The sequence below is a fragment of the Ricinus communis genome, chromosome 6 (assembly GCF_019578655.1).
Source record: "Ricinus communis isolate WT05 ecotype wild-type chromosome 6, ASM1957865v1, whole genome shotgun sequence".
Lineage (NCBI taxonomy): Eukaryota > Viridiplantae > Streptophyta > Magnoliopsida > Malpighiales > Euphorbiaceae > Ricinus > Ricinus communis.
In genome coordinates, this window is record NC_063261.1 from 25,414,570 (window position 1) to 25,436,319 (window position 21,750).

Here is a 21,750-nt window from a genome sequence, read left to right on the forward strand (position 1 = left end):
ATTAGTTATAGTGTTGATTTTTTTTACTAAGATAGAGGAAAAATTATCATTTTATGTCTTTTTCTATTAAAAAAAAGCTAATACTTCTTTAAATGTAGAAGATATAAATTGGAAAAAGTTAAAAGTACTCTTTTTTAACGTCTAAAATTAACCGGTTCTCATTCCATTACATTATACAATAGAAGAAATTAATTTTAATGATGCAATTATTATATTTTTAAAATTCTAGAAATATAATTAAATTACTTTAAAACTTATAATAAAAGCTTTAGTCAAAAGTTGAGGGACTTATTTGTAGGTTTTGCCTTTATTTTTGTTTAGTTAGTAGCAAATGGACATGATTGCTGGTATTTCTATTAGTGACCAAATTAACATAAACAAAAACAAAATTATTACGACACAACAGCCGGCAAGTGGCAACTATTTGCCAATTCCTTAACATTGACCTTGAACTAACCACATGCTCCCTTACCTTAACCATTTCAAAGGGCCCAATATATCCCACTTCGGAACTTCAAATTCTCATACCCAACCAACAGCCAATCTTTGATTCATCAACTTCCCAGTATTAGCTTTGCTTTCTTTTCTTAGCTCAAATCTTCGCTTGCTTGATTGATTTACTCATTCTTTTTCCCAATCTTTTATTTCTCATTTTACTCTAATTGCTCAAAATGAGCTATCCTTCCTGGAAAAATAATGACTTTTGTGTTGCATTGACTTATCTTTTGTGAGTAAAAGTCTTGACTTTTTGGGTTGTCTTAATCCCAGAAATGAGCCTAAGGAAGCCAAAAATCTTCACTTCTTGTTCATTGCCATTGTGGGTTATTTTTGTTTTTAGTTTGATAAGTTTTGCGCAGTGTCAAGATGTTGGTGACTATAATGAAGTTGAAAACCCTGCCGTTCTTCCTCTCATCACTCAGCTTGTATATAGCAGGCTATCAAACCTTACCACAGTTCTTAGTAGAGATATCAGCAATCGGTCTGGTTTCTGTGTGAAGGATCCGTGAGTTGCCTTTTCTTAGTTTATGTTTCTTTGTGATTGTTGTTCTGGATTCTGTGTTATCAACGGATTTCACCACATTAAATATGCACTACTTTTCTCAAGTTCTGCTTCTTATTTTGTTGGGTTCCTAATAATGGTCTTGAGCATTGGGTATCACCTCTCTCTCTCTCTCTACAAAGTTTAGCTTATTGTTTGCCTATTGAGTTTTGTGTTCTTGATATCGTTCACTTTAGGTGTTTTGACATTTTATTCTCTGAATAATATTGTTTTAAGATTTTTGATGTCTGTGGCACATGCATAAGGAGTTTAGCTTAAAATCTTATTTTGTTTCAGGGAAGCTGATTGGAATCAAGCCTTTAATTTTTCTTCCAATTTGGATTTCTTGGCTTCATGCATTCAGAAAACTAAAGGTATAGATAACTTCAATTAGACAGAAAAATGCTGAAAAGAGAAATAAAATACATATAAATACTTAGACACTTAATTTATACTCTTCTTTGGTTCCCATTTAAGTAACTCTACTACAACGAGGCTGATAATTAATTGAGCTGAGGTTTTCACCTCTGCCAATAAATCAATGAATTGATAGCTTTTGAATTTGCTAATTGGTATATCTGACACTATGAATGAATTCAGGGTTTAACGAAATAAAAGATTTAAGAACAAGATTACCTTGGAGGACAAAGAAATATTCCATGGGATCTTATACTAGGTTTTATGTGTTGAAAAGGTGTTTGCTGAATTACTACATTTTGCTCTATTTTCTGATAAAATCACAGTAATTATGTTGGCTATTTGGTTCATCAGTGAAATGTTGGTAATTTTTGATGGTACCACCCTAGTGTTCTTTATTATCCACTGCACTCTGCAAGTTATGAGAAAGTACATTATTAGGCCATAAGCAGTGTCGCTTTAAGGAATTTAAAAGGAGTATCATGGACAGAACTCTGCATTATATGCTACTTGTTCATTCTTATTTTCTTGTCTGTTCATTTTTATTCTTTGCTATCTGAATTAGGATTTTCTGCTATAATCTGCTTTTTCATCTCAACATTATTCCTTAGTTTTGTCATAAATTGTGGTTAGTTGAATCTGTTGAATAGGAGATATCACAAGGCGGATATGTACGGCAGCAGAAATGAGATTCTACTTTAATAGTTTCTTTGATCCATCAGCAGTTGACAATTATTTGAAACCTAACAAGAACTGTAACTTAACCTCGTGGATTCCTGGTTGTGAGCCGGGATGGGCTTGCAGTATTGGACAAGATCAGCCAGTTGACCTTGAAAATTCACGGGTCATTCCTGCAAGAACTCACAGTTGTCAGACTTGCTGCGAGGGTTTCTTCTGTCCCCATGGTCTTACATGCATGATACGTAAGTATTTGTAATTAAGATGCTATATATGTTTTGTAACAAGTGCTTTCATATATGAATTGACAAGCATTGATGCTAACTTTTACCTATTTGCAAATGCTATATGTAATTGGTGGTAATAAGTTATATATGTGTGTGTGTGTGTGTGTGTGTGTGTGTGTGTGTGTGTGTGTGTGTGTGTGTGTGTGTATTGCATGTATGTGTTTGTATATGTGTGTTCCCTAGAACCAGGAATTCAAATTTTATCATCACTTACATGAAAAAATAGAAGAATAAATGTGACAGTATGTAGTTTTCTATGTCAAAGTCAACCATTGAATTTACTGCTCACAAGAATCAAGTTAAACTGTTACTTGATTTACTGAGATGTTTGTTTGCGTACTCTCTGCCTAAGCTCTAATGATTTTCATCTTCTTGCACTTGCATTGTGTTCTTGAAGCTTGTCCACTAGGTTCCTATTGTCCACTTGCAAAGCTCAATAAGACAACTGGTGTGTGTGAACCGTAAGTTCAAGTTCCAGATCCTCATGTTCAAAGTTTAGTTCTCTAGTTATAAATTAATGCATCTGAATGGCCCATAATGTGCAACAAATTATATGGCTTTGCAGATATCATTATCAGCTACCTCCGGGACAGCCAAACCATACTTGTGGAGGAGCAAACATATGGGCTGATGTTGGTAGCAGTAGTGAGATATTCTGTTCAGCTGGATCATTCTGTCCAACAACAGTCCAGAAAACTAATTGCAGTAGTGGGTATTAATTTCTTTCCCAGCTTATTTCACCATTAATGCTCATCACAATTATTCCATATAATGTGTTTGCAATCCGGTTGTAATACTTTAACGTTGTATTCTGTTACATAGCTCTGTAGTTTTGGTTCAAGCATTTCTGGTTGTCTTTCATATATATTTACTAACGTGGCTTCATGTCTTCATGCAATTTTAGACATTATTGCAGGATGGGCTCCACATCTGAAACAAGTAAGAATTCTGTCACTATTATCCTTACCATCATCAATTTCAGTGTGAGAATTGAATACTATGTGTGCGTGCACATTGTAGTCTATTTTGGATTTGGTGAAGGGTCATAATTCATATACTTGCTGTTGTTAGATATCTTCTTTCTCTATCTGGAATTTTGTATTTCATCTCTCCTATATAGCAGGCTAAACTCTTGATGTCTAACTTGCAGATTGCTTCAAATTGACATCATGCAAAGCAAACTCTTCAAGTCAAAATATTCATGCATATGGAATTTTGCTCATAGTAAGCTGTTCACTTTATGGCTGAAACAGATCTATAATAACTAAATCTTTCTTTGCTTCATGCCCACATTGTTACTTCCCAGCAAGACAATTATTTGAATCTTGATGAAAGTGAAGTCCTATTTTATTTTTGCTTCTAGAACCTCATTTAATGCAATATATTTTCCATATTTTAGTTTTACATTTTCATGAACATAATGTGCTGGATGCACTACTCAAAGTAGCTGGTTAGTTGACATAGGTGCCAATTGTTTGCTTTGCAGGCTGCACTGACTACTGTCTTGCTTATTATTTACAACTGCTCGGACCAAGTTCTTACCACTCGAGAGAGAAGACTGGCTAAATCCAGGGAAGCAGCAGCAAGAAGTGCAAGGGCAACAGAAAAAGCGCGACAGAGGTGGAAAAATGCAAAAGATTCTGCCAAGAAACACGCAAGTGGATTGCAAGCTCATCTCTCACAGACTTTTTCTCGTAAGAAATTTGACAAGCATCCTGAAAAGCTTAGGATTTTGAATCAAGATAAATCTGAGGTAGAAGATGATCTGTATCCACCTACACACTTAAGTACTTCCTCTACATCCCTGCCATCATCTGCCCCATCAAAGGGAAAGAAAAAGGAACCTAGTGGCCTCATGCAGATGATGCATGAAATTGAGCATGACCCTGACGGTTATGAGGGTATCAATCTTGAAGTTGCAGATCCAAATGCTAAAGGACATACACCAAACAGAAAAGAAATGACTACTCACAGCCAGATTTTCAAGTATGCATATGCTCAACTTGAGAAAGAGAAAGCTATGGAGGCACAGCAAAATAATCTTACCTTCTCTGGAGTAGTTAAGATTGCTACAAATATTGAAATTAAGAGAAGGCTTTTAATTGAGATATCATTCAAAGACCTAACCCTTACTCTCAAAGCCAAAAACAAGCATCTATTAAGGTGTGTAACAGGGAAAATCAAGCCTGGTCGTATTACAGCTGTCATGGGTCCATCAGGAGCTGGAAAGACAACCTTTCTTTCTGCTCTTGCAGGGAAACCAATTGGATGCAGGGTGAGTGGTTTGATTCTTATAAATGGAAAGAATGAATCAATCCACTCATATAAAAAAATCATTGGTTTTGTGCCACAAGATGATATTGTGCATGGAAACTTAACAGTGGAAGAGAATCTGTGGTTCAGTGCTCATTGCAGGTATACTTCACAATGCTTCTTTAACATTTCAACATCAAATTCATGCATATTTATAATTCTATGGGCAGAATAATACTGTATCCTTTTGGGGCAGCAAGAGTTCATGACCAATAAGCAATAGCATATGTTATATTGCCTTTTGCTAAATAATAACCAAGCATGAAATACTTTCCAAATTACCATTCCTGTCTCCATCCCTTTGGTGTAATGATATTACCAACTTGCTCCAATTAAATGATGGTTCTGTTGAGACTTATTAGTAGTTGTATGAAGTCGTACTAAATTGAAATTCTTGCTTCTATTGCTGTTTTTGTATTTATCTCATCTATTTCTTTCTGCAATTTTTATGATGGCTTCTCAATAATCCCTATGTACTTGTTGCTGCTCATTTTCCATTATGCACTCATGCTATTTGAAGACTATCTGCTGACTTGCCAAAACCGGACAAAGTTTTGGTTGTTGAAAGAGTTATCGAGTCGTTGGGGTTGCAAACAGTTCGGGATTCGTTGGTTGGGACAGTTGAGAAGCGAGGAATTTCAGGAGGCCAGAGGAAGCGAGTAAATGTTGGCTTAGAAATGGTAATGGAACCTTCACTTTTGATCTTAGATGAACCCACCTCTGGTCTGGACAGTGCATCCTCTCAGCTTCTTCTTAAAGCACTTAGGCGTGAAGCTCTTGAGGGGGTGAACATCTGCATGGTTGTTCACCAACCGAGGTATCTTCGATAATAATTGATCTTCATTTTAAGATACTTCTTGTTTCATTGTTTGAACTTGCATTTCAATCCTGTGGTTGCAGAAGTGATGTGTACCATTTAAATTAAAAAAATTAAGATTTCATTACAGTGGATGAGACAGGGTTAAAGTTCAAATGTGGCTCTATATCAACAGTTTCAGATAAAAACTATCACACATCTTTAACAAGGATGGAGTCTTGATAGCAATCTATACATGCCATTATATGATATTACCAATTACTATTTAATACCCCTCTCATTCACCATGCCTGGGGTGGTTTAAAATTTCTTGAAGTTAAAAACTATATTTGTGTCATGAATCATTGCATTTCAGATAGTAGTATTGGTAGAAGTATTGCATATTCTACTTGTTACCAAGGCATCCTTGCCTGGTCCAAACAAGCCTAAATGCTTAATCAATTTTCAAGAGGTATGAACTCGGTATAAAAGGACCCCCTCAGAACTCTTTGTATTCTTGGATAATGTGAGTATGGTTTCTTCTGATGTTATTTTGATCTGATAGCTAGAAATTCTTTTTCAGCTACACCTTGTACAAAATGTTTGATGACTTAGTGCTGCTGGCAAAAGGCGGCCTTACTGTCTATCATGGTCCAGTGAAGAAAGTGGAAGAGTACTTTGCAGGCCTTGGAATTAACGTGCCAGAGCGTGTTAATCCCCCTGATCACTATATTGACATTTTGGAGGGTATAGTGATACCAAGTGCAAGCTCAGGCGTGAATTATAAAGATCTTCCTGTCAGATGGATGCTTCACAATAGGTACACTGTACCCCATGATATGCAGCGGTATGTTGCTAGACTTGAAGCCCCTGTAGTTATAAATCCAACCCATGAATCAAATCTTGGTGCTGTTGGAATGGAGGAACAATCTTTTGCAGGGGAATTATGGCAAGATATGAAGAGTCACGTAGAGTTGCATCGGGATAATATACGCCATAATTTCTTGAAGTCCAGGGATGTGTCAAATCGGAGAACTCCGGGTTTATTCCAGCAATACAGATATTTCCTTGGCAGGTAAATTCTTGTTTATATGACATTTTAAGGTGCTTTTGAGTTTCTTTTTTCTTTTCTCAAGAAATGTCTTTAGAATAATTTTTTAAGTTGATGGAAAACTAGTTAGATTCAACTCCGGTGACAAGATATTTGAAGCAATGTGTTTGCTACACATTGTTTATCTGTATGACAAGATACATGAGTGGCTTTTGCTTGGAGACTTTTTAAAAGATTATTATCATAGATTATTTTTAAAAAAGTGTAGTAATAAATTAATTTCCAAACCTGTTGTAGATCTAGCTATCAGCATTACACTATAAATATATATTTGGAGGAGTTTTGCCAGAAAAGAAGGGGAAATGTGATTTTGCATCTTGGCTTGTTAATAAATATGATGAGTGGTACTGGCAACTGTCTCTGTTTTTAGTCTATTATCTAACTTTTTACCCTTGAAATCTTGCAGGATAGGCAAACAGCGACTAAGGGAAGCTAAAATGCAAGCCATAGATTATTTGATCTTGTTGCTTGCTGGAGCCTGCTTAGGATCACTAGCAAAAGCGAACGATCAAACTTTTGGAACAGCTGGTTATACATATACCATCATTGCAGTTTGTAAGTTGGAAAAGCTCTCAAGCTGTGGATTCTTTTTTTTCTTTTTGGTTCAATTCAATGTGCTATCTTGATTTGCAAGTGCAGACATTCAAAAACTATGAAGATTGGATTTATTTAGCAATTTGAAATGAACATATTTGAACTTGATACGTTACATTTAGTGTTTGTAATGTATTGACCTTTTTAGGTTGGATAGATTTTTTTTTTTCCATGAATGCCAATTGTAACTTGTTTGGGTATAAATTTGACATATCTGGTGAAAAAAGAAGCAACTTCCAAATCCATTCTATTAGATTTGAATTGCTTTCATTTCTTTCGTTCACATTTCTAATCATAAATTTCAGTATTTTAAAGTAAATACTCAAATGAATACTCGCCTTTCAAATTTCTCGATCCAAATGCACCCTTACAGAACTTTGACTTGTGTATCCAGCTAAATCATGTTTTTTACACCTCTCCAAACGGGATACATTCTACCCGATCTGTAGTCTTGGGGCAAGATGCCCCTCTTGCAAATCAGCCAGACCATAGAGTGTAAAGTTGCATATAATAGACTGTTTCACTTTGCAATTAAAATATCATTCAACATTCCATTCTATATTATGCACAAAATTTTCTTCCTTACCATTATTTTGTCACTTGTCTCAGCTCTCCTTTGCAAAATAGCGGCTTTGAGATCATTTTCTCTTGATAAGTTGCAGTACTGGAGGGAAAGTTCCTCTGGCATGAGTAGCTTGGCTTATTTTCTTGCCAAGGATACGATTGACCATTTTAATACAGCAATTAAGCCAGTGGTGTATCTCTCTATGTTCTACTCCTTCACCAACCCGAGATCTTCCTTTGTGGATAATTATGTTGTCCTGCTCTGCCTTATTTACTGTGTGACTGGAATAGCCTATGCATTGGCCATCTTTTTTGAACCAGGTCCAGCCCAGCTGGTGAGTAATGGTGTCCACAGTGACAAGATTCTCTTAATGAATTTGGATTTTCATATAGGTCCCTTACTCATAACAACAAGCTTCATTTCATGCAGTGGTCAGTTCTTCTTCCAGTTGTTTTGACTCTCATTGCAACAAGGCCAAAAGATAGTAAAGCCTTGAAGAATATAGCAAACTTATGTTATCCTGAATGGGCTTTGGAAGCACTTGTGATTGCAAATGCTGAGAGGTATGATAATCATCTTCTTTATTAATAAATTTCTTAAAAATATAGTTATTTACTCCTTGGTCTATATAGGTATACCTTTAAAAGGCTCTAGACAAGGTAAATCTGGAAACACTTTGAGCATACAAGATCGTGCTACAATTTATAATAATTTTACTTCGTAATCTCAATATAGATTCATTAGTACAGTCTCAAATTCTGAATAGTAGCACCAGCATGCAGTTCTTCACTGCAGTGAGCTATTACACTTTTCTTTTGACAGTTTCCTCTAAGCAAACCTCCCAGCTGGCATACATCCTTTACTTCCTTTTATTACTAACTGAAAATATAAGTGATTTCTTAAATTGGCCCTTAATTCAAACGAAGTTGTTCTTTAATGGTGGAAAAAATTGGATATGTGTTACCTAGACATATACCCATTTTTAAACGAGAATGCTTTGAAATATACCCACCAAAAAGAACAAGAACAAATTTTCATAATTTGGTTCCAGATTATCTATTTAGTAATTTCAAATAAAAATTCTCATTCTTAGAATTAAGTTACTCCTCTACGTGGCCATATGCCATATCATCGAAGACTAGTGGGTTCTTCTTTGGTCTCGCTTCAAACCGGAAGAATATCTTCATGGAAGATAAACATTAACATTGTGTTTGGTTGAAATCTATAAAATTTATAGAGTTCATTATAAATCTAAAGTTAATGTGCTTTCAATAAAGTGAAAGTTAATTTAAAATTCTACATAATTAAATTTATGTAAAATTAGTTATAACTAAATTAAATTCTAACAAAATAGATAGAATTTTTAAATGAATTCCACATTAGTAAGTTAATATATTTTATAACACTAAAATATCTTTTTCGACTTTATTATTTTTAATTTACTTTTTCTCGAACGAAATGAATTATTTAGTGGATTTAACCAAACATAGCATAAATATAAGGCATGTCAAGCACGTTATCTGTTCACGTGGTCTTATAAATATTATGGGAAATAATGCATGTTAAGGGAGGAACGAAGAAAACAAAAGTACTCCTTGTTTATTGCCAAATCCTTTTTTATACTCAAAACTAGCTACTAAATGCATATAAATTATAACCAAGGTCAATTAGATGAAGAGATTATTTCTTTAATGAACCTGTGTAACCATAACCATTTCAACATGGGAATAGAGTCTACTACTCTTGAGCATTACTAAATGTCTATTCTTATGAAAGTTAACTTCAAACTTTGAAGCTCTATCCTTCAACTCAAAAATTTATCTTGGAAATGTATACTTGGTGTGGAATATGTATATTGATCAAATTTTGTTTTTGTTTTTGTTATTTTTTTTTTTTTAATTCAGGTATTATGGAGTGTGGCTGATAACTCGCTGTGGTTCACTTCTGAAAAGTGGGTATAACCTCCATCATTGGTTTCTTTGTATATTCATCCTCGTCTTGATTGGTGTGGTTACTCGTTTCCTAGCATTCTTTGGTATGGTGACATTTAAAAAGAAGTGATCGCATACTTTAAAAGCATCACTCTTTTGGTATTGTACACGCGTTGCATGTGCGTACGTATATGTATATCCAAGATGCAGAATTCTGCAGCAACAGGGAGGCAATATCTCCAGCAACATTCAAGGCAGTGGACAAATATCAGGATGACGAGTTGAGTAACCCAGGCCATCATCGCGCTTGGAATTATTATAAAATAGATATCACCAGGTCTTACAGTATAGGATAGGACATAACAAGGGCAGCCACCAAAGAACATTATCTGTGACACCATAGATCAATGTTTCTGCTCATCTTTTGCGTGATAAAATGACATGGTTCATTGTATTTGCAAAATGTCAGATGGCTTTATTTTCAATGTTTTATGGCCGTCAGTGCCACCAGGTAGAGTTGCAAGATGAAATGAAAGGGGTTATGCTGCAAAGAAAGATTTGTAATTTATACATCTTTTTTTCTTTTTTTCTAATTTAACAATGTAATTCTACTTCTAACAAGTACGTAAGGTTGTCAGGATCATCAATTAAAGACGTACATATCAGCCTCTAAACCTACTCCTGTGACACCATAGATCAATGTTTCTGCTTATCTTTTGCGTGATAAAATGACATGGTTCCTTGTATTTGCAAAATGTCAGATGGCTTTATTTTCAATGTTTTATGGCCGTCAGTGCCACCAGGTAGAGTTGCAAGATGAAATGAAAGGGGTTATGCTGCAAAGAAAGATTTGTAATTTATACATCTTTTTTTTTTTTTTCTAATTTAACAATGTAATTCTACTTCTAACAAGTACGTAAGGTTGTCAGGATCATCAATTAAAGACGTACATATCAGCCTCTAAATCTACTCCTGTGACACCATAGATCAATGTTTCTGCTCATCTTTTGCGTGATAAAATGACATGGTTCCTTGTATTTGCAAAATGTCAGATGGCTTTATTTTCAATGTTTTATGGCCGTCAGTGCCACCAGGTAGAGTTGCAAGATGAAATGAAAGGGGTTATGCTGCAAAGAAAGATTTGTAATTTATACATCTTTTTCTTTTCTAATTTAACAATGTAATTCTACTTTTAACAAGTATGTAAGGTTGTCAGGATCATCAATTAAAAACGTACATATCAGCCTCTAAACCTACTCCTGTGACACCATAGATCAATGTTTCTGCTCATCTTTTGCGTGATAAAATGACATGGTTCCTTGTATTTGCAAAATGTCAGATGGCTTTATTTTCAATGTTTTATGGCCGTCAGTGCCACCAGGTAGAGTTGCAAGATGAAATGAAAGGGGTTATGCTGCAAAGAAAGATTTGTAATTTATATATCTTTTTTTTTTTCTAATTTAACAATGTAATTCTACTTCTAACAAGTACGTAAGGTTGTCAGGATCATCAATTAAAGACGTACATATCAGCCTCTAAACCTACTCCTGTGACACCATAGATCAATGTTTCTGCTCATCTTTTGCGTGATAAAATGACATGGTTCCTTGTATTTGCAAAATGTCAGATGGCTTTATTTTCAATGTTTTATGGCCGTCAGTGCCACCAGGTAGAGTTGCAAGATGAAATGAAAGGGGTTATGCTGCAAAGAAAGATTTGTAATTTATACATCTTTTTTTTTTTTCTAATTTAACAATGTAATTCTACTTCTAACAAGTACGTAAGATTGTCAGGATCATCAATTAAAGACGTACATATCAGCCTCTAAACCTACTCCTGTGACACCATAGATCAATGTTTCTGCTCATCTTTTGCGTGATAAAATGACATGATTCCTTGTATTTGCAAAATGTCAGATGGCTTTATTTTCAATGTTTTATGGCCGTCAGTGCCACCAGGTAGAGTTGCAAGATGAAATGAAAGAGGTTATGCTACAAAGAAAGATTTGTAATTTATACATCTTTTTTTTTTTTCTAATTTAACAATGTAATTCTACTTCTAACAAGTACGTAAGGTTGTCAGGATCATCAACTAAAGACGTACATATCAGCCTCTAAACCTACTCCTGTGACACCATAGATCAATGTTTCTGCTCATCTTTTGCGTGATAAAATGACATGGTTCATTGTATTTGCAAAATGTCAGATGGCTTTATTTTCAATGTTTTATGACCGTCAGTGCCACCAGGTAGAGTTGCAAGATGAAATGAAGCTGCAAAGAAAGATTTGTAATTTATACATCTTCTTTTTCTAATTTAACAATATAATTCTACTTCTAACAAGTACGTAAGGTTGTCAGGATCATCAATTAAAGACGTACATATCAACCTCTAAACCTACTCTGAAAATTTCAAGCTCTCTAGAAGAAATTGGCTTATTCAAGTCAGTACATACTAAAAGAACAACAATCATACAGACAACTAAAGATAAAAGGTCAAAGCAAAGTTTAAGACAATGAGATGCTTCTCCTTCAGATCCCTCGAGATGGGTTTGCACCAAGCAAATATACCATCTGGATCAACTGTAACTTGCCATATTGGGGGATTCACCTTCTTCCATGTTTTGTAATTTCCACTGGAAAAAATTGCTTCCCATGTAAGTTGCTAAAAAAGTGTAGCTGGAAGATCTGGTTCGTGTGAACATCAATATTTTGATTTTGTATGGATGATTTGATTCTATGTGTATTAAAGCCTACCAGAGATTAAAATGTCCAACAATATATTGCTACATATTTTACAGATACTCATTTCCATATAATGTCTCCTAAAAATTGAAGCGCCGGAACACCCCTGATCTCTACATCAACTAAGGGCGCCCGTATCAATGTCAAGCTGGAGAGTTCTGGATCGCTTTGTATCATATCAAGAGCACGCGTCTGATCCTGTTTAAACAAAAATGATTCGCAATCTTTGTCTCAGAACTTATCCACAATTCCATGATTTAATTAAATTTAAATCAAAAGGAAAAATAAAAGCTTCAGTTTTTTTTTTCTTCTCAAGTCTTAACTGCATTATGTGCTCACAGTTTAAGGTATCATAGTTTGCTCATGCTGCTATTAGAAGTGTAAAAGCTGGAAATGAAAAATTAAAATAATACCTTTCTTTTCATTGCACAGAACTTGCAGTCAGAGGCAGATGGAGGAAGAATTTGATTAACAATAAGTCTCTTAACTGGGACATTCTCCTTCTTCAAGGAGGCATGCAACCTAGATGATTCACTAATTGCCATTACCTGAGAAAAATAAATCAAATGGTAATGATAAAGCTAATATGCTGAAAAGTATTCTTCTGGCACAAAGTAAGTTAATTAGCAATCTGATGTTTGGAAATTTTAAGATGTGTTCCACTGCAAAAATATCAACACTGAATAGCTTTCCCCAATTCTTAAGCAAAGCAGATATTAACCAAACAAAACAAGAAAGAACCAAACATGGATTTTTTTATTACTTGAAATATGAAATGAAAAAATAGATTTCCAGCCAAGTTTACAAGAAGAAATTTCCAATTTTACTCCAGAAGGCTTATAATTGAAACAATTTAAATAAAATTCTAAAAATTTATTACCGTGGGAATTGTTACTACGACAAACTCAGTGGAGTCAGTATCACGAAAAAGCTCACGGACTTTTATCATCCTTTCCCTCAGCCGTTCCAACTTATCAGCCTGTGTATTTTTTTTTAAGAAAAAGGAAAGAAAAATCAGGAAAGAAAACTAAATGAACTGAGAGCATAAGGTCTGCTCCAAGGGATTTTGGATTTACAGCATCCTGTCGAGTTTCTTCTTGTCCAAAAACAGATTTGATGGCAGATGTGGCGGAAGATATTTTTTGTTTAAGCTGGAATAAAATGCAACAGAATTTTAGAATCATTTCACGAATAACCAAATAAGAAATGCTTTAAATTGTAATTCCATGTAAAACCATATTAATACTAAAACCATAATCCGGTTAACACAAAAACTGATGCTGTGGTCTTCTGTACTTGTCGGCCATATTTTTTATGAAGCAACACATATAGAATACAAAAATTTAACCAACTAGAATTTTTCAAAACTGATAGGATTATTAACATGAACAAGTAGGGGAAATACCAAAAGAAGCCCAAAAAAAAAAACTCAAAAGAATAAAGAAATTTGATACTTCACTGGTTTTGACAAGCAGTATTAGTGAGCACCTCAATTGTAAAAGATGATTGACTCAAATAAAAATGAAATTATAATATGTCAATAGTTAAGCTAAGATGTATTAAATAGCAACAAAAAAGGATAAAAGAATATCCACAAAACAGAAAAGAGGGTCTTGTTATTCAGGTAGCTCACTCTCTCTCTCTCTCTCTCTCTCTCTCTTCAATGAAACATAACAACAAAAATCCACCAAACAAAGAGAAGAATTTGTTAGCATACTTTCACTCTATTTAAAATCCAATCAAACCATACTATCGACACTGTTGAAGATCCAAACACTAGAAAGATCTTCCAATCTCCAGTTGCTGATTCAACCTCTAAATTTACACTTTTCCAAGTGATAAATACTGAACTTTCACGGTCAAATATATCAGCCAAAGTGCTTTTACCCTTTACAATTGTCCCTTGTGAAATAATACCTTCATTATAAACTTCATTTTTTTGGTTCTAGCTCAAAGGATAGACATTGTGATCTTCGTCCATTAATAAAAACATAGATGAAATTTGCCAGCTATACTCCTCAATTGTTAAAGAAGTAAATAAACATTTAACATCCTAGTAATTTGATAGATGTTCTATTAATTTATTTGAAAAAAGAAATATGCAGATTAGCATGATTCAAGATGGGATCTCTACCTTCAATATCTTGCCTATGGATGCATCCAGGAAGTCTGGCAAGGACAACAGTCGCAATGTATGTCCCTATATAGAACAATCAGGAACCTCAATTGATCAATTTTAGAAATTTGTCATAAACTGATATAACCATATGGTGCTTCCGCTCACCGTTGGGGCAGTGTCAAAAACTATTCGAGTAAACATTTTATATTCTTGTGATTCTAGAAATTGCATCACCTGTCAAGAGTCTTTAATCAGCAAAGAAACAAGAACAGGGCAGGTGACATGTAGAAAAAGCATAATGAGCAAAGCAGAAGACGTACTTTTGAAATTGCTATAGCTTCATCCAAACCAGGAGGCGGTGTGTCCAGTAGCTCTCCCAATTTCAACTCTCCTAACTTTGTCAATGAGGGATAAAAACAGGTCAAAAGAAGAAAGAACCACAATAAGGCAAACATTTGCAATTACAAAACTACATTTGGCACCTGTATTTGTGTAAAGAAGGGATCAAATTATAAGATGGGTTTCATAACAGTATAATTACAACTCTCCTACAATTTTGCAGCAGTACGCCTATTTAATTAGACTAATGAAAACGCCATGCACTTATGTGATGGAGCATGTTCCATATCATTGAGGCCGTCAAACTTTGAAATCATTTGGGACAAAAATACAGAGCTTTGCAGTCCTATGGGACAAAAAACAAATCAGATACTATCTAAGGTTGCATCGCCCAACAAATATAGATGAACTAATACCTGTTCAACAATCATTCCGAGGCCCATGCCTTCCATGAAATCTTTGACCCCAGTTCCTCCATTTTTCTGACTAGCACCGCGAAATTCTTCCCTAGCCTTTTCAGGGTTTATCTGTTGTAAAATAACAAATCCTACTCAGCATGTAAACAGGAAAACCACCACAAGCTTATTACAAATCTTTTCCTTATAACTAGTACGGAGTCAAAGGAACACAAAGATAAGGTCATCAAAATTGACAGGAAGGTTTAGCAAGCATACCTCAAGTGCATACAGTGGATAATCAGGTCCTTCAACTGGTACTAATGTCCCTCCAGCTAAATTCTAAATGAGAAAACAATGGCAGAAGCATTATCAACTAGTTTATGTCATGCTGTACTTTTTAAGTGTGAAGAAGAATTTCTTAGAAAATAAAAGAATAGAGTACTTTTCACTCTTTTACCTGAGCAAACGAATCACTCAAGGAATGTGCTGGATCAGTTGAAACCACTAAAGTGGGGTGCCCATTATTTGCGAATTTCACAGCAAGTGAAGCAGCACAGCTCGTCTTTCCTACTCCTCCCTTTCCACCAAGCATGTAATACTTCCGTTGTGTGCCAGAAACCATCTCATCAAATCCAGCAACATCTTCTGCTGGAGCAGCCACTGATCTCACTGACATAAATAATAAACAAGAAATTTTGATATTCATCAGAACAATGCATTCTTAATAAAGCACAAAACAAACTTTTATTTGAAGCTTATGTTTAACTAGAAAAGCCTAGGTAAATTCAACCATTTATGATAAGATAAATCCTAATGACTCCTACCATGTACGGTGCCAAAAAGGTCACAATCTCTTTGTTGCTGTGTCATCTGTTGTAATAATAATAAGTTTTCCTATATCTGAAAGTTTAGCCTAATCTATGATCCATGCTAATACCAGTAGCTTTTACAGGTCATGGAAGGCTCTCAAACAGAAAATATTTAGTCATTCACATTCTGAACCTCTGTTCCTTTTCTTTTCTAATATATTCTCAGTAATTCACTCTGCAATTGCTTTTTTTTCTTTTCTCTTCTGTCTTATAGAATATGATATTTTGCTGAGAAAGCATGAAAGCGGAGTACCCCATTGAGGAGAAGAAATCCTCCAATGAGATTGAATTAATTACCATAAAACAAAACAAAACAATAAGAAGAGAAAAGAAAAGAAAAGAAAAAATAGCTAAAAGAAAAGGAAGAGATAAAAGTAATGCTCTTGAATCAAGTAGGGCTCCGAAGAAACCACCATAAAAGCGCAGGAATCATAAGCCCCCAAAGAACCTAAAGATCCTATCTTGTCCCATGCTAAAATTAGGACAGCCTCTGCTTTTTGCATAAATATGCATTTCACTCCATCTAAAGACTTCACAACATATCAAAAGAAAGCATAATTTCTAAGAAAATTGGCATCTTTCCTGCTGCCAGAATCCTGTCGAATGAAATTTGTTCTTTCACAATTAAAATAGAATAACTAAAGGTCCGGACATCTTCCATAAGATGCCACTAGGAGGATCATATTACTCTTTGTAAACTCGTCCTTACTATATTGTGTTGGATACAAATGATCCTAAAGGAAGAGAAAAAGGCTAAACTGTATTTAAGTCCTCTCAGTTTTATATTCAATCTGGACTAATAAAATAAAGAAAAGACCTTTACAGAAGTTATTTTAAATCTGTGATTTCCCAGCTTTTCATCCAAACATATGGAAACTTGTTTTAACAGGAAAGATCAGTTCAAGTTTGAAGTCACTTCAGCTGAATGTTCCCTTTTTGGATTTTATTTAACAATTCATAACAAGAAGGTAGAGGAAACCTTCTACTCCAGTCCTCACTCTTCATAATTATTTATTCTTCCTAATAAAGCATTGCAAGCTATTGTATATCTATTTATTCTCATTGTATGCTCCAAAAATCCTTCATTCTAAACTAGAAAACTTTTACCAACCAGAAGTGTATAATTCCAATAATTAAGTGTTATTACCACTCAACCAAAGAGATACCCGAAATTCATAATTCATGTAAGAATGACAGGTTATAAATCAAGCCACAAAACTCTATAATTGGACTAAAAGCTTAGCTCAATACGACTAATAGCATGAAAATTAAGTGAAAATAGATAATACCCAATAAAGAAAACACTTCGAAAAAACTGGGTATTAAAAAGAATACCTTGAAGTGAATTCCTGCCAGGCTTTTGCTTGACAGAGAAAGCGATAAGGCTTGTAGCAAGAGAGGGAGAGGTGCCGGTTCTTGGTGCAAAAGAGAGCAAACCCACCGCTGACATAGAGTTTCTTGGAGTGAATAGATTGTGAAGAGAAAAGGAAGAAGTAGAATGAGTTACGATACAGGAAGCGATAGTGGCCATTGTATTCTTTTCTTTTGTGTTTTCTGGTGATGGACAGAGGCGTGTTTTTTCTTTTTTTTTGGACTTGGTACCTCGCTATATGTTATGTAACTATTTATACTTTTGTATTTTTGTTTTCCTACTCAGTTGTCGCTGGGTTCAAACCCGAACCAGACTGAAATTGGTCTGATTACATCCATAATCGGACTGGTAATCGTTCCGGTTCATAAACTGATCCAGAATCCTGAGGGGAGTGGGGCTGGTTAAGAGGCCACTCTTCCCTTTAACCGTGAATGGATTTCGAATTGAAATTCCCGTTCGGAGTCTGTTCAAACCAAAAGAAAAGTATATAATGAATTAATTTTGTCAATATCAATATCTAACTTAATAACTAACATTTCTCTTTTTCCTAAAAAATATTACGTTTAAAATTTAGTTCTTTTGAAATAAAATTATATTGAATCGGTTACGATATTTTAATTTAGAATTATAAATCGAACCCAAATCGATAGTTTCAAACTGATTCTTTTTTTGGTTTATCCTTCATATTTGGTAGTTTCAAAATGGTTATGTTTCGAGTTTATTCTTCATACTTGGAGAATCAAAATTATCATTTCAGAATAGTTATCTTTCAGGTTCACTCGTTGGACAGGTTTGTTGTTGCTGCTGCTTTCAAAATATTCAGCCAATAATTTTGAACTCGAAATCTATATAATCAAGGATCCAGTAAAAGCATCAGGATATGAAATTGTGCAAAATGTTGCAGTTAGCGTACTCAATGGCTCTATTATCGTTAATGTTTTAGGGTTTCGGGGAAATATCAATTGTGTAAGTTCAGAAAATTTAAGGGCTAAATGATGAAGGATTAAGAATTTATAAAAAATTAAGAAAAGGCATAAGAATTGCCTGCCCCACTTGATTGCTTTTAGGTTTGAAAAGAGAGGAGCAATTTGGATATTCAATAACCTAATGCATCAGAAAATTATATAAAATCTGGAGGGTTCGTTGCACAGTTGGGGGAACTAAAATAATTTTGAACTTCTTGACCTATTAAGTTAGCTGCTCTATTGATTAAAAAAAAGGGGTTAGCTGCTCTATTACTATTGGCAGTCTTCCTAACATAAAATTGAATCAATGCATTCTGTAATTTCATTTCAAGGAACATCACTATGTGATTGAAAATTGAAAAACAGGTTAAACAGAATGCCATTTGAGTACAACCTAGGGTGTTAATTTCTTTTTCAAGTATTGTTGGCAGATGATTTACTCTTTCAAGATTTTGTTTCCAGCTAAATCCTCGAGAGTTAAATTAAGAGTATCTGTAGAACCTTTTCTCACTTCCTCCCCGCGGGCAGCCAGGAAGTCCTCAATGCTTCCTGGTTCTCCAAACCATCCAAGGCGATCTGCTATCAGGTGTAGGTTATTACAGCCACCACAACGTGCCACCACCACGCCTTTCTCGTATGATTCACGGCAAATTGTCTTGACAGATCTTGTCTCACAGACCTTGCAGGTAAAGATCATTGCAAGGTCATGCCTTGGTGATGTTTTCAAGCTGGATACAGCGGAATACTTCACAGGAGAATCTTCATTGCTGTTTATATCGGAAGGAGCATTATCTGACTCACAATTACGATTTGGACAACTGCTTTCATGATTTTGTGAATCCTCTGGTTGACTGGCTGGATTTGATTGCGTCTGAAACCTTCTTCTATAAAAATCATTCCTAGCGAAGATTGAAGTTGTAGAAGGAAGAAATTGCCATGCTGGTTCTGTCAGCAAGAGTTTCATTTATCAAAAAAAAAAAGAAAAAACCAAGATACAAAGTAAGATTGCCCAAATTTCAAATAAAATGCATAAATATCAAGGAAGAATACCAGTACTATGAAGGTAAGAAGCTCTTTTGCATGTATGCTATGCACATGCGCATACACACACACGGATAGAGAGACAACCAAGTACATTATATTATATCAGCTAAAAGTCCATTTCTATATCTTGTCTTTCCTAATTTACCCAATCCCCATGAACGTGCAGTCTCCGACATCCCACCTACACCCAGTATGAAGTACCTTAGTCATCTATAAATTGCTCATCTTTGCTCTAAAGCATTTAGAGAGTTCCTACTTCATCAGTGTCTACAATATATCGTGCTCTCATCTAATTTGGTTTCTTAACATGGTTAAACCTTAAGGGTTAATAACTAATTCTGTAAGGAAGTTCCAAAGTTTGCATACTTGTCATCAACTTAAATTTTCATTGACAGATACTATGAGGATGTGATCAGTCAAAAAATCGTTATATGGCTAAAAATCATTATACTGTTATTGTCTGTACAATGATCACCAAGTTTAAACAGTAGTGCAATTTCCTTCCTCGCTCTAGACTTAACTAAGTGTTTAATATATGGCCAAACGTCGATAATGCTTATGGTACAAAAGCTCATTCGAACTTCAAATCCACCCTAATATGATAAACCTTTGATAGGGGCCCAATCAAATGAGAAAACAATTAACTTTTTAAACTACAAAGTGGCATAAGTTAAATTATAGCATTCAAATGCTTTGCTTATTATAAGCTTTGTCAATCCTAAGTATAATGGTTTAAGCTGAGATGGTTGACTACATGAGCAGCTGACTAAGATAAAATCACCAATAAGCAGCTCATCTGAGGTTCGTAAGAACTCACCGGTCACCACGCACTTGGTCAAAATATAAGTTAAAGACTGAAGCATGGCTAAGACCCAAAATCTGTCTGAGTTCAAGTTAACCATTGCCCACTAAACTTACAAGAAAAATGAGCTTATATATTAGAATTTCTTGTTTCTAATGAACAGTCTAAGCACAGTAGAAAAATTACAGACAACTAGCTTGACAGTGTGTAACTAATTGAAATTCGTTTTATTTGTTACTTTGAGGGAATACTATCTTTTATACTTGAAACTGGACCTGCGGAGATGGATTATGCATTCAAGCACATGATTTGAAAAATACATGAAAAGGCTCATAATACAGGATAAAGAAAGAGAATTAATGAATTCCATAAAAATCTTATTTCTTATCGACAAAGTTACACGTAATTGATATGTCACATAATCAAGTCCATGGTAGCAAGTGCTGATATATATGTTCTTGTATATTAACTAAGCCATTCAACATTTTCCAAATTCAACCATCTAATCCAACTATACGAGAACGGTCTCATTCACTTGCTAGACTCAAAACTAACATATTAGAGATATCCAACCTCAAACATAGAAACTTGCAACTTGTAGAAGATCATTAAACTTCGGAAAGGCTCTCAATTTGATCTACCAAACTCAGCACAATTGCACATCTTGTACTTTTCTTTCATTATGCTCCTAAACAATTCAAGCTACGCTAGATCATTAAATTCACAATAGCCATGTCGATTTTAATTGAATTTCCAAAAGACCCATATCCCCTTCTTCGTTATAGAACTCAGAAGAAGCAAATAATCTACAAAATTATAAACAGAGCTCTAGCTTTTAAAACACAGAAACCAAGATATCAAAGAACTAACCTTTATTAAAAGAAGAGGTGCCGAGCTGGTTATTATGTGTAAGGACGGAGAGCACTCGTCTTATCTGCAAGAGGTTTCTAGCTGCCGCCATGAGTACTTCCTGTTCAAGCTCGCAGGCTACTGCCTGGAACAAACTAAACAATCTTATATATAAAACGAAAGATTAGGGGTGACATTGACCTATAAGTTTTAATTAGGGGTGAAAGTCTTATATGAATAATAGAAGGGGCGGTAGTTTTTCAATTTGGCCCATACTTTATGTGAAAAATATAAGTCCATCCTTTAATGTTTTTAGTAATACGTCATAATTTTCTCAAAGTTTAGTTAAATATTCTTTATCCATTTTGTTAACAGACAAATTTATTCTTAAAATGTTATTAAATTTTATAAAATGAATTACTACGACTCCTTGTTGTGCTATGTTACTAAGTATCAAATTTATGAGAGTTAAAAGGATAATTAAAAATGAAAGTTTTGTTATATCTTCAAAGTAAATTAT

At 34.7% G+C, this 21,750-nt stretch overlaps 3 protein-coding genes across 5 annotated transcripts; 1 reads left to right on the forward strand and 2 right to left on the reverse strand.

Moving 5' to 3' along the window:
- The first annotated feature begins 417 nt into the window (after positions 1 to 417).
- LOC8268561 (ABC transporter G family member 28) lies at positions 418 to 11,560 on the forward strand. 3 transcript variants are annotated; one of them, XM_002530888.4, is made up of 14 exons: positions 418 to 1,003; positions 1,337 to 1,413; positions 2,107 to 2,379; positions 2,819 to 2,882; positions 2,987 to 3,133; positions 3,326 to 3,360; positions 3,572 to 3,645; positions 3,908 to 4,836; positions 5,255 to 5,551; positions 6,114 to 6,605; positions 7,048 to 7,196; positions 7,845 to 8,134; positions 8,230 to 8,363; positions 9,705 to 11,560. In XM_002530888.4, exons 1-14 carry the CDS (start codon positions 771 to 773, stop codon positions 9,859 to 9,861), a joined length of 3,351 nt encoding a protein of 1,116 aa, XP_002530934.1. In that variant the 5' UTR covers positions 418 to 770; the 3' UTR covers positions 9,862 to 11,560. The 3 variants fall into 3 exon arrangements, with proteins under 3 accessions (XP_002530934.1, XP_048231491.1, XP_048231490.1); XM_048375533.1 differs by having other exon boundaries at positions 987 to 1,003; positions 2,090 to 2,379; XM_048375534.1 differs by lacking the exon at positions 1,337 to 1,413 and having other exon boundaries at positions 867 to 1,003.
- A 437-nt stretch (positions 11,561 to 11,997) lies between these two features.
- Positions 11,998 to 18,041, reverse strand: LOC8268560 (ATPase GET3B). Its single transcript, XM_002530887.4, has 11 exons — positions 17,534 to 18,041; positions 15,787 to 15,998; positions 15,606 to 15,668; positions 15,348 to 15,458; positions 14,913 to 14,987; positions 14,758 to 14,826; positions 14,608 to 14,673; positions 13,550 to 13,624; positions 13,354 to 13,452; positions 12,887 to 13,021; positions 11,998 to 12,671 (listed from the first exon to the last, which is right to left on the reverse strand). Exons 1-11 carry the CDS (start codon positions 17,727 to 17,729, stop codon positions 12,534 to 12,536), a joined length of 1,239 nt encoding a protein of 412 aa, XP_002530933.2. The 5' UTR covers positions 17,730 to 18,041; the 3' UTR covers positions 11,998 to 12,533.
- Positions 18,042 to 18,834: 793 nt separating this feature from the next.
- On the reverse strand, positions 18,835 to 21,409 carry LOC8268559. Its single transcript, XM_002530886.4, has 2 exons — positions 21,252 to 21,409; positions 18,835 to 19,480 (listed from the first exon to the last, which is right to left on the reverse strand). The coding sequence occupies exons 1-2, from the start codon at positions 21,340 to 21,342 to the stop codon at positions 18,972 to 18,974; spliced, it is 600 nt and encodes a 199-aa protein (XP_002530932.1). The 5' UTR covers positions 21,343 to 21,409; the 3' UTR covers positions 18,835 to 18,971.
- Between the last annotated feature and the right edge of the window lie 341 nt (positions 21,410 to 21,750).